Source organism: Acinonyx jubatus, chromosome X, assembly GCF_027475565.1.
Source record: "Acinonyx jubatus isolate Ajub_Pintada_27869175 chromosome X, VMU_Ajub_asm_v1.0, whole genome shotgun sequence".
NCBI classification, from domain to species: Eukaryota; Metazoa; Chordata; class Mammalia; order Carnivora; family Felidae; genus Acinonyx; species Acinonyx jubatus.
Window position 1 is genome coordinate 119346388 of NC_069389.1, and position 12013 is coordinate 119358400.

At 57.6% G+C, this 12013-nt stretch overlaps 1 protein-coding gene and 1 pseudogene across 3 annotated transcripts; both read right to left on the minus strand.

Moving 5' to 3' along the window:
- Positions 1-6148: 6148 nt before the first annotated feature.
- On the minus strand, positions 6149-8395 carry LOC128311526 (melanoma-associated antigen 9-like; annotated as a pseudogene).
- A 365-nt stretch (positions 8396-8760) lies between these two features.
- On the minus strand, positions 8761-11779 carry LOC128311527 (melanoma-associated antigen 8-like). Of its 3 annotated transcripts, none has more exons than XM_053201968.1 (5): positions 11725-11779; positions 10743-10844; positions 9666-10586; positions 9139-9315; positions 8761-8996 (listed from the first exon to the last, which is right to left on the minus strand). In XM_053201968.1, the coding sequence occupies exons 3-4, from the start codon at positions 10569-10571 to the stop codon at positions 9268-9270; spliced, it is 954 nt and encodes a 317-aa protein (XP_053057943.1). In that variant the 5' UTR covers positions 10572-10586; positions 10743-10844; positions 11725-11779; the 3' UTR covers positions 8761-8996; positions 9139-9267. The 3 variants fall into 3 exon arrangements, with proteins under 3 accessions (XP_053057943.1, XP_053057941.1, XP_053057942.1); XM_053201966.1 differs by having other exon boundaries at positions 9139-9600; positions 9733-10586; positions 11725-11768; XM_053201967.1 differs by lacking the exon at positions 8761-8996 and having other exon boundaries at positions 9040-9315; positions 9626-10586.
- Positions 11780-12013: the final 234 nt, after the last annotated feature.

Here is a 12013-nt window from a genome sequence, read left to right on the forward strand (position 1 = left end):
GCCCCAAGAAAGAGTCCTCTTTTCTTGCCCCCGAGGCCCAGTTTCCCTCGGAGTAGGGTTTCCTTTGGGTGCCCCAGTTTTATTCCTGCTCCACCCAACACTTCCCTAGGTGGTCTCTTCAACTGCTCAGGCGGGTTAGTTGATCCTTCTAAGATGAGCCCCAGGAAAGAGCCCTGTTTTCTTGCCCCCTAGGTCACATTGTCTTCAGAGAAGCATATCAGTAGGTAGCCCCTTGTTATTCCCACCCCCTCCGCACACTTTCTGCTTAGCTGTCTAACACCTGTTCCTACTGGTGAGTTGGTCCTCCTCAGATAGTCCCTACAAAGTGTCCTATTTTCTTGCCCCCAAGTCAAGTTGTCCTCGGAGTAGGGTTTCAGTTGGTAGGCCCTCTTTTATTCCCTCTCCCACACTTCCCGCTTCCGTCCCTTCCAACTATTCCTGCTGCTTAGTTGGTCCTGCGCAGATACGCCCAACAAGGAGTCCTAATGACTTGCCCCCTAGGTCAAATTGTCCCCAGAGTAAGGTCTTAGTTGTTGGCGTCCCCTTTTATTCCTGCACCCCCTGCTTCCTGCTTTGGTCTCTTCCAACAGTTCCTGCTGCTTACTTGGTCCTGCTCAGGTAGACCCCAATAAAGACTCCTATTTTCTTGCCCCCTGGTCAATTTGTCCTCAAAGTAGGGTTTCAGTTGGCAGCCCCACTTTTATTCCTGCTGCCTCACCCACACAATGCCTGCTTTGGTCCCTTCCAACTGTTCCCTCTAGGTAGTTGGTCCTACTCAGAAACCCCCCCCCCCGAAATTCCTGTTTCCTTGCCCCCAGGGCATGTTTTCCTCAGAGGTGTGTTTCCGTTGGTAGTCCCCCTTTTATTCCTGCCCCCACACGCTTCCCCCTTTGGTCTCTTCCAACTACTTTGGTAACTTGGTCCTGCTCAGATAGCCCCCAACAAAGAGTCCTGGTTTCTTGGCCCCATGTTACATGGTCCTCAGAGTAGGGCCTTAGTTGGTAGCCCCACTTGAATGCTGCCACCCCGCTTCAAGCTCTTGTCTTCTCCAACTGTTCCTGCTGATTAGTTGGGCCTTGTTAGATAGGCTGCAGCAAAGAGTCCCGTTTCCTTGCCCCCTAGGCCAAGTTGTCCTCAGAGTAGGGTCTCAGTTTGTAGGCCCCCTTTTATTCCTACCCCCTCTGCACACACCTTCTGCTTAGCTGTCTAACAACTGTTCCTACTGGTGAGCTGGTCCTCCTCAGATAGTCCCAACAAAGAGTCCCGTTTTCTTACCCCCATGTCAAGTTGTCTTCAGAGTAGCGTTTCAGTTTGTAGCCCCCCTTTTATTCTCTCTCCCCCACTTCCTGCTTTGGTCTCTTCCACCTATTCCTGCTGGTTACTTGGTCTTGCTCAGATAGGGCCCAACAAAGAGTCCTCTTTACTTGCCCCCTAGGTCAAGTTGTCCCCAGAGTAAGGTCTTAGTTGTTAGCCCCCCCTTTATTCCTGGGCCAACAGTTCTTGCTGGGTAGTTGGTCCTACTCAGGTAGGCCACAACAATCAGTCCTATTTTCATGTCCTTATGTCATGTTGTCCTCAAAGTAGGGTTTCTGTCGGTAGCCCCCTTTTGATTCCTGCCACCCCCTTACACACACTTCCTCATTTCTTCTCTCGTAATGGTTCCTGCTGGTGAGTTGGTCCTGCTCATGTAGGCCCGAAACAAGAGTCCTGTTTTCTTGCCCCCTAGGTCAATTTGTCCTCAGAGTAGGGTCTCAGTTGGTTGCCTCCCTTTTTCTCCCGCCTCCCCACATCCTGCTTTGGTCTCTCACAACTGCTGCTATTGGTTCATTGGTCCTGCTAAGATAGGCCCCAACAAAGAGTCCTGTTTTCATGCCCCCAGATCAAGTTATCCTCAGAGCAGGGTCTCAGTTGGTAGGCCCTCTTTTATACCTGCCCTCCCCACTTCCTGGTCTCTTCCAACTGCTCCTGCCGCTTAGTTGTTCCTGGTCAGATAAGCCCCAACAAAGAGTTCTGTTTTCTTGCTCCAGGTCAAAAGGTCCTCAGAGTAGGGTCTCAGTTGGTAGCCCCACTTTTATTGATGCCTCCCCTCACTTCCAGCTTTGATCTGCTCCCGAGGCTCCTGCTGGTTAGTTGGTCCTGTTCAGATAGACTCCAACAAAGAGTCTTGTTTCCTTGCCCCCATGTCAGTTTGTCCTCAGAGTAGGGTTTCAGCTGGTAGCGCCTTTTTATTCCTGCACCCCCTCACACACTTCCAGCTTTGGTCTCTTCCAACTGTTCCTGCTGGTTAGTTGGTCCTGCTCAGATAGGCCCAAAAAAGAGTCCTGCTTTTTTTTTTTTCCCACTAGGTCAAGTTGATCTCACAGTAGGACCTCAGTTGGTAGACCCCCTTTGATTGCCTCCACCAAACACCTGCCGCATTGGTCTGTTCCAACTGTATCTGCTGGTTAGTTGGTTCTTCTCAGATGGGCCGCAACAAAGAGTCCATTTCTCATGACCCCTAGATGAAGTTATCCTCAGAGTGTGGTCTCAGTTGGTTGTACCCCTTCTATTCCTGCCACCCCCCTCTGCCTGCTTTGGTATGTTCCAACTGTATCTGCTGGTTAGTTGGTTGTCTTCAGATAGGCCCCAAGAAAATGTCCTAGTTTCTTGCCCTCTAGGTCAAGTTTTCTGCAGAGTAGGGTCTCAGTTTGTAGCTTCCCCATTTATTCCTGCCCCCCCACCCCCCGGCTTCCTCCTTTGGTTTAATCCAATGTTTCCTGCTGGTTGGTTACTCCTGCTCAGATAGGCCCCCAAAAAGAGTCCTGTTTTCTTCTTGCCCCAGGTCAAGTTCTCCTCCGAGTAGGGTTTCAGTTTGTGGCCCCCCTATTGTTTTCTCCCCCCACGCTTCCCGCTTTGGTCTCTTCCAGCTGGTCCTGCTCAGGTAGGTCCCAACTAAGAGCCCTGTTTCTTGCCCCCAATGTCAACTTGTCTGAAGAACAGGTTCTCAGTTGGCAGCCTCCCTTTTTTCCTGACCCCCAATCCTGCTTTGGTCTCTTCCAGCTGTTCCTGTTAGTTAGTTGGTCCTACTCAGATAGGCCGCAACCAATAGTCCTGTTTTCTTGTCCCCTACATCGAGTTGTCTTCAGAGTAGGGTCTCAGTCGATGGCCCCCCTTTTATTCCTGCCCCTGCAATTCACACTTTGGCCTCTTCCAACTGTTCCTGTTAGTGAGCTGGTCCTGCTCAGATAGGCCCCAACAAAGAGTCCTGTTTCCTTGGCCCCAGGTTACATGGTCCTCAGAGTAAGGCCTTAGTTGGTAGCCCCACCTTAACGCTGCCACCCTGCTTCAAGCTTCTGTCTTCTCCAACTGTTCCTGCTGATTAGTTGGGCCTTGTTAGATAGGCCGCAGCAAAGAGTCCTGTTTCCTTGCCCCCTAGGTCTAGTTGTCCTCAGAGTATGGTCTCAGTTGGTAGCCTCCCCTTTTATTCCTAACCCTTCTGCGCACGTTCTGCTTGGCTGTCTAACAACTGTTCCTACTGGTGAGCTGGCCCTCCTCAGATAGTCCCAACAAAGAGTCCCGTTTTCTTGATCAAGATCTGTTTTTCCAGATCAAGATGTCCTCAGAGTAGTGTTTCAGTTTGTAGCCCCCCTTTTATTCTCTCTCCCCCACTTCCCACTTTGATCTCTTCCAACTATTCCTGCTGGTTACTTGGTCTTGCTCAGATAGGGCCCAACAAAGAGTCCTCTTTACTTGCCCCCTAGGTCAAGTTGTCCCCAGAGTAAGGTCTTACTTGTTAGCCCCCTTTTATTCCTGCACCCCCTACTTCCTGCTTTGGTCTCTTCCAACAGTTCCTGCTGCTTAGTTGGTCCTGCTCAGATAGGCCCTAAAGAAGAGTCCTGTTTTCTTACTCCCTAGGTCAAGTTGTCCTCAGAGTAGGGTCTCAGTTGGTAGCCCTGCTTTTTTCCCGCATCGCCCCCCCACCCCCCACATTTCCTGCATTGTTCTCTTCCAAATGTTCCTGCTGCTTAGGTGGTCCTGCTCACATAGGCCCCAAATTAGAGTCCTGATTTCTTGTCCCATAGGTTAAGTTGTCCTCAGAGTCGGGTCTCAGTTTTTAGCCCCCCTGTTATAACTGCCCCACCCCCACTTCCCGCTTACTCTCTTCCAACTGTTCCTGCTGGTTAGCTGGTCCTGCTTAGATAGGCCCCAAGCAAGAGTCCTGTTTTCTTGCCCCAGGACAAGTTGTCCTCAGAGTAAGTTCTCAGTTGGTAGTCCCCCTTTTATTCCTGCCCCTCCCTCACTTCTCGCTTTGGTCTCTTCCAACTGCTCCTGTTGGTTAGTTGTTCCTGGTCAGGTAGGCCCCCAACAAAGAGTCCTGTTTTCTTGCCTCCTGAGTCAACTTGTCCTCAGAGTCGGGTCTCAGTTGGTTGCTCCCCTTTTATTCCCACCCCCCACACACTTCCCTATTTGGTCTCTTCTAACTGTTCCTTCTAGTTAGTTGGTCCTGCTCACCTATGTCCCAACACAGAGTCCTGTTTTCTTGCCCCCTAGGTTAAGTTGCCCTCAGAGTAGGGTCTCAGTTGGTAGCCCCCCCCCCATTCCTGCACCCCCCCCGCGCACTTCCTGCTTTGGTCTCGTCCAATTGTTCCTGCTGATGAGTATGTCCTGCTCAGATAGGCCCCAACACAGAGTCCTGGTTTTTTACCTCCAAGTCAAGTTGTCCTCAGAGTAGAGTTGCAGGCAGTAGCCCTGCCTTTATTCCTGCACATCCCAACTTCCCGCTTATGTCTGCTCCAAATGTCCCTGCTGGTTCCTTGCTCTGCTTAGGCCCCAACGAAAAGTCCTATTTTCTTGCCGCCTAAATGAAGCTGTCCCCAAGGTAGGGTCTCAGTTGGTAGCCCCCCTTTATACTCGCAGCCTCGCCCCACACATTTTGCTTTGGTCTTTTCCAAGTATTCCTGCTTGTTAGTTGGTTCTGCTCAGATAGGCCCCAACAAAAAGTCCTATATTCTTGCTCTCTGGTCAAGGAGTCCTCAGAGTAGGGGTTCAGGGGGTACCCGTCTTTTATTCCTGCCTCCTCACTTCCCACTTTGGTCTCTTCCAAATGTCCCTGCCGGTTAATTGTTCCTGCTCAGATAGGGCGAACAAAGAGTTATGTTTTCATGCCCCCTAGGTCAAGTTATCCTCAGAGTAGTGTCTGAGTTTGTACCCTCCTTTTATTCTTGTCCTCCCCCAATTCCCACTTTGATCTCTTCCAACAGTTCCTTCTGGTTAATTGGACCTGCTCTGATAGGCCCCGACAAAGACTGATTTTCTTCCCCCAGGCCAATTGTCCTCAGAGGTGGTTTTCAGTTTGTAGCCCCACTTTCATTCCTGCCACCCCCCAACACACACACACACACACACACACACACACACACACACACACACACTTCCTGCTTTGGTCTCCTGCAAATGTTCCTGATGAGTTGGTTCTGCTCAGATAGGCACCACCAAGAGTCCTGTTTTCCTGCCCCCTATGTCAAATTGTCCTCAGAGTAGTGTCTCACTTGGTAGCACCCCTTTTATTCCTGCCCCTCCCCACTTCCCGCTTTGGTCTCTTGCAACTGTTCCTGCTGGTTAGTTGGTCCTACTCAGATAGGCCCCAGCAAAGAGTCCTGTTGACTTGCCCCCAGGTCAAGTTGTCCTCAGAGTAGGGTCTCAGTTGGTAGGCCCCCTTTATTGCTTCCACTTGCTGCTTTGGTCTCTTCCAACTGTTCCTTTTGGTTGGATGGTCCGGCTCAGATAGGCCCCAAGAAAGAGTCCTATCTTCATGCCCTAGGTCAAGGTGTCTTCAAAGTAGGGTTTCAGTTTTTAGTCCCCCTTTGTTCCCTTCCCCACTCTTCCCGCTGTGGTCTCCTCCAACTGGTCCTGCTTCTTAGTTGGTCCTGCTCAGATAGACACGCACCAGTAGTCCTGGTTTCTTGCCACCGGGTCAAATTGTGTTCAGGAGAGGGTCTCAGATGGTTGCCTTCCCTTTTATTTGTTTCCCCCACTTCCTGCATTGGTCTCTTCAAAATGTTAATGCTGGTTAGTTGCTCCGGCACAGATAGGCCCCAACAAAGAGTCCTTTTTTCTTGCCCCCAGGTAAAGTTCTACTCAGAGAATGGTTTCAGGTGGTTGCCCCCTTTTATTCCTGCTGCCCCCCTCACAGTTTCTGCTTTGGTCTCTTCCTACTGGTCCTGCTGATTAGGTGTTCCTGCTCAGATAGGCCCCAAAAAGAGTCCTGTTCTCTTGCCCCCAGTTCAAGTTGCCCTCAGAGTAGTTTCTCAGTTGGTAGCCCCCCGTTTATTCCTACCGCCATCAAAGTTCCGCCTCGGTCTCTTCCACGTGCTCCTGCCGGTTAGTTGGTCCTCTTCAAATAGGCCACAACAATGAGTCCTTTTATCTTTCCCCCAGGTCAAGTTGTCCTCAGAGTAGGGTTCCAGTTGGTAGCCCCCGTTTTATTCCAGCCACCCCTCCCCAGCACACACTCCCATCTTTGGTCTCCACCAAATATTCCTGCTGGTTAGTTGGTCCTGCGCATTGAGGCCCGAGCAAAGAGTCCTGTTTTCTTGTCCTCTAGATCAAGTGGTCCTCAGAGTAGGATCCCAGTTGGTAGCCCCCCCCCTTTCTGCTTTGGTCTTTTCCAACTGTTCCATCTGGTTAGTTGGTCCTGCTCAGATAAGCCCCAAAAGAAAGTCCTGTTTTCTTGCCCCCAAGTCACGTTGTCCTCAGAGTTGGTTTTCAGTTGTTAGCTCCCCTTTTATTCATGGTGACCACACACTTCCCACTTTGGTCTCTTCCAACTGATCCTGCTGGTTAGTTGGTGCTGCTCACGTAATGCCCTGATAACGCGTCCTGATTTCTTGCCCCTAGGTCACGTTGTCATCAGAGTAGGTCTCAGTTGGTAGCCCGCACGTTCCACACCTCCTCCTCAGGGGCACAGTTGTTCTCCAGGAGGACCACCCCCAAGACCAGCACCAGGAGGCTGGCCGTGGGCATGCCCTGCCTACTGCTTAGCATCCCATGACATATCAGGCCAAGGATGGTGACCAGGAAGAAGGAGTGGTCTCTGGCGTCCGCTTCCTTCACGTCAACACCAAAGACCAGCTGCAGATACTCGCAGGCTTGGCGGAAGATCGTGGGGACGTGGTCCTGGTCATCTTGGCTGACCGCCGCCAGCATCTCCGCCTGTGTGGTCGGTCGGCTGCTGAGTGCGATACTTGAGGAGCAGGAATGCCACCAGGTCAGCCAGCCTCATGCCGAATGCATCTGGGAGCGAGGGCTGGGCTCCTTCTGGGGCCCCTCTGGTGCTGGACCCCTCCTCATCGGGGCTGCTGGGGTCCTCATCGGACTGGCTCCACGGAGCACCTGCCATGTCAGCGGGGGAGGGGCAGGCATTCGGAAGGCTCAGACTCACTCTGTTGAGGGGCCCAGGCTCCCTCTGTCCTCCTTCTGCACCCTCGCCAAGAATGGCCGCAGGACCCAGGCCCTGCCCTCTGCCCACTTGAGGTGTCCCAGCCGCCTCCCCCAACCCACACACACACCCCCTGTGTCTGTGAGACTCCGCTGTGGAAGTCGGGCCCGACTCGTCCACCCAAATGCCCATCCTGCCCCTGGCCCTTCACAGAAGGACGCGGGTGCCCGAACTCCGGCAGGTTCCTTCTGTGTGTCCTAGGGACCTGAGTCCTTCGGTCCTCCCCCCATGTCCCCACCTGGACTCCCTAGCCCGGCCCGTGCCCCTGCCCTTTCTGACCTGGGATCCCGTCCCTCACCCCAAGGTCCTCAGCTCCCTCAAACCCCCGAGGTACAGTTGAGTGGACACAGCCTGCGGCCGCCCTCTCCAGAAACCCCGGCCTCAGCGGGGCCTGAGCGCCTCTACCCAGGGTGGGTGGGTGTAGTAGGCCCTACCGCTCTCCCTCAGGTCCAGACACCAGCTCCAGGAAGAGCCTGGGCCCGTCCCTCTGGGGCCCCGAGTCTACCACCCTTAGCCCCGCTGGGAGAAGGGCTCCGCCTGACCACCCTGCCGGGGTCTCTCGGGCTGCCGGCTGGACTGACCTGGATTCCGGGATGGGGGGCCGGCCGTGCTCCCTCACATGTCGACGTGCACGCCTTGCTGCCCGGCCGGGCCCCTTCTCTCTGCCGGCCCGAACCAGGCATCCCAGACCGAGGCCCCCACCTCTGTCACCATCCTTTCCGGGATCCTCACCTTGACTCTGACCGGCTCGGGCCGTGCCCCCGCCCTCTGAACAGCTGAGTCTGTGCGCCTCAGATCCAGGCTCTCACTCCCCGACTTCCTGGAGACAGAGGCAGGGAGCACACCGCAGCCACTGTCCCCTCCCCGCTACATTGTGATCAGCTGCCCAGAAGGCATCGCACTGAACAGAGATCCCAGGCCAGCCTGGCTCGGGCAGGGCATCTCCACTGCAGGACTCCCCCCCTGGAGCCCCACCGCCTCAGCCTTCTTTCATTTCTTCTGCTCCTCTTAGGGGACCTTTCCCTGCCTTCCCATGGGGACCGCAGCTGCTAGACAGTCACCTATGGGTGGGACGTGTCCTGCCTCTCCTAGTGTCCTCACTGCCAACACAGGGCCCTTCCGAGAGTGAGCAGAGCTCAGCGAATGTCCGGCCACAAATGTCCCAGTGAGCTGGGGACCTCTGCTCAGATCGAGTGTCTCCTCCTTTCTTGGAGACCCAAGCAAAGGCAGGCACACATCTCTATGTCCCTCGTCCAGAATGACAGACGACAAGGGACAAGAAGCAAGAACGAACATCTTTTATTGCTCCATGCCCTGAAACCATCCGTTTACTGCCAAGGTCTTCACGTTTGCAAGACATCCCTGTCTGTGCCCAGCCCAGGCACCGCGATTCCCTTCTGGATCCCGAACGAGGACGGAAGGGTTCCCAGCTCGTTGCACCAAACGGCACAACTCTGACTCTTGAACACCTGTGGCGTGGGTGCCACTCCCACACTGAGCCCGAAGCTCACGAAACCTTCTATGACAAGGAACAACAACTGAAAACTTCCTCGAGGAAACAAAGATCGATTTCCGAGGCCACGTAGACAGAGAACAAGAACCCACCCAAACGTGCGCTTGGCCCGCTTTCCCCCAAGCCGCCCTGGCCCTCCACTACTCACAACGCCCAGCGCCCGCTCTGCTCGCACTCGCAGGGGAGAAGTGGCCTGGCTTCGTGCCCCGCAGGAGAAGCTGCTCGACCCCAGGTGGGAACGGGCCCGGCTGCCCCTCGGGCTCAGGCCCGCTCTTCCTCATGGCTCACAGCCTCTTCGGACAGACACGGAGACCCGGGCTGCCTGCTGTTGACCGCGAGGATGTGCTGCAGCACTTGCACGCCGCTGGTTTCTGCGTGGGCCCTGGGACCCCACAGGAACTCGTAGCGTGTGGGCTCGCTGCCGGGCACCTGCCGGTACTCCAGGTACCCTTCCTGCACCCAGACTTCGGTCAGCAGCTCCCTGGGCTCCCCATAGAATACGTGCTCCCTGCCGGCATACACCCCCATGACCCCCAGCGCTTCCCACACCGCCTCCTCAGGGGCACGGTCGTCCTCCAGGAGGATCACCCACAGGACCAGCGCCAGGAGGCTGGTCTTGGGCATGCCCTCCCTACCACTCGGCGTCCCATCGCAGCTGAGGCCCAGGATGCTGACCAGGACGTAGGAGCGCTCGCGGGGGTCCACTTCCTTCACGTCGACTCCAAAGACCAGCTGCAGATACTCGCAGGCTCGGCGGAAGATCACGGGGAAGCTGTCTTGGTCATCTTGGCTAACCGCCGCCAGCATCTCCGCCCATGTGGTCGGCTGCTTGGTGCGATACTTGAGGAGCAGAAGCAGCACCAGGCCGGCCACCTTCACGCGGAGCGCATCTGGGAGCGAGGCCTGGGCCCCTGCCGGGGCCCCCCAGGTGCTCGACCCCTCCTCATCGGGGCTGCTGGAGCCCTGGTGGGACTGGCTCCCCGAAGCGCCTGCCATGGCACTGGGGGAGGGGCAGGAGCTCCGAGGGCTCTGGGGAGGACTCGGGGACCCGGCAGCAGCAGACCCCTCCTCCAGGGGGACCAGAAGGAGGACAGAGCAGGAGGAGGACAGGGAGGAAGGGGAGGAGGAGGAGGAGGAGGGAGATAGGTACCCCCCGTCCTCCTCCTCTGCTTTCTCCTCCTCCAACTCCACGTCCTCCTCCAACTCCTCCTCTTCCTCCGACTCCACCTCCTCCACCTCCAACTCCTCCTCTTCCAACTCCTCTTCCTCCGACTCCACCTCCTCCACCTCAACCTCCACCTCCTCCACCTCAACCTCCACCTCCAAATCCACTTCTTCCATCTCCTCCTCCTCCACCTTCTCCTCCTTCAACTCCACCTCCTCCACCTCCTCCTCCTCCAAATCCACCTCCTCCTCCAAATCCACCTCCTCCACCTCCTCCACCTCCACCTCCTCCTTCTTCAACTCCACCTCCTCCACCTCCCTGTCCTCAGGCTCTGGCAGCGGTGCATCCCGTGGCAGCGGGACCTCTCTTGGCTCCTCCTTAGGCTTGCAGAACACACTCCTCTCACCCAGGGGCATGATGGTCACCAGACCCTGAACACAGAAGAGGGGTGGCTCCTCAGGAGGAGGCCCAGCCCACAGAGCACGAGCTCCCAGGCCTGAGAGCGGGGCCGCGTGGGGGTTGGGGGCCGAGGGGTCCCCTCTGGGGTAGGATGAACGAGCCCCTGGCCCCACGCGCAGAGCACGCACCTCGCCTGGACAACCGACTGGCACGCGGCCGCGCCTCCTCTGCTCTGTGACCTCAGACTCCTGCCTCAGACCAAGGCCTCAACTGCAGAGCTCGCAGAGCCCCTGGAAGAGGGAGGGACGGAGGGAGGGAGGGGGGGAGGGAGGGAAGGGGCGCCTCAGGGTCTCAGGGTGGGTGCAGACCGCGAGCACCGCCCCGGGCCCCCACCCCCCACTGCGGCCAGGAGATTCTAGCCAGGACTCTGGGCGGCCCCGCCCCGGGAGCCCCCACCCCCCACCCAGGCTCCCCCTTCCAGCCTGGGCCTGCCCCTTCTGGGCCTCCGCTGACAGCCAGAGCGGACCCGAGTGGCAGGGCAGGCCTGGGCCCTACGCAGGTGTCCTGGGCTGGGAGGCAGCGCCTCCTCTCTCCCCTGCACCCCGGCCAGGGCCCGGGATCCTGCCTCGGCTGACCGGGGTCCAGCCCCGCACACCAAGGCCCTCCCCTCGCCCAGACCCACCGCGGGGGCGGCTTTCCGAGGGCGGCCCCGGGGCTGGGGTCCAAGGGGCCTCCGGCCGTCCTCCCGCAGGGCTCTCCCGGGGAGCCCCGGGCCCGCTGCCTCCCACCAGAACCCTCACGGCCCGGCGAGGTCCGGGCCAAGGCGGCTGGCGTCGCACGAGGCGACCAAGTCCGGGGAGGCCCGGGGCCGATGGCGGGGGGTGGGGGGGGGGGCTCACGTGGCTTCCTTGGGGTCCCTCAGCCCTATCCTCTCGTCCCCTTCCGGACTCCCTGGGCGGCCTGGGCCTCGGGCTCTGCCGCCTGACGCCGGCTCCTCGCGCGCAACCAGCTCTCAGTCGGGCTGGGACCCAGAGCCCGAGTCCGCCCACGCCTCACGCCCTGGTCACAGTCGTCGTGGTCGCGCCACCCTGCGGCCTCCACCGCCGCCCCCACCGCCGGACTCATTCCCCTCTGGGTCCCAGCTCCCTCGCTCCTCTCTCTGGGCCTCACCTCCAAGCCCACGAGGCTCTGCGCCCTTCCCGCGCCTGACGGGATTCGAGGCGCGGCCGGAAGACGCCGACGCCGACGCCGAGGCCCCCTCGCCCCCCCGCCCCGCCCCGCCAGTCTCTTGAGACCCGGATGCGGAAGTCCAGACACCCCGCGGGGCCTCATTCCCACTAGGGGCTTCCCTAGGCTGCCGCTAGGGGTCGCCTTCCGGGCCGGGGCCCGCTTTCTGGGGGCCAGAGTCCCTCCCTGGGTGTTCCCTCCGTGGCCTCCTGCACCCCGGGGATGGCCTGTG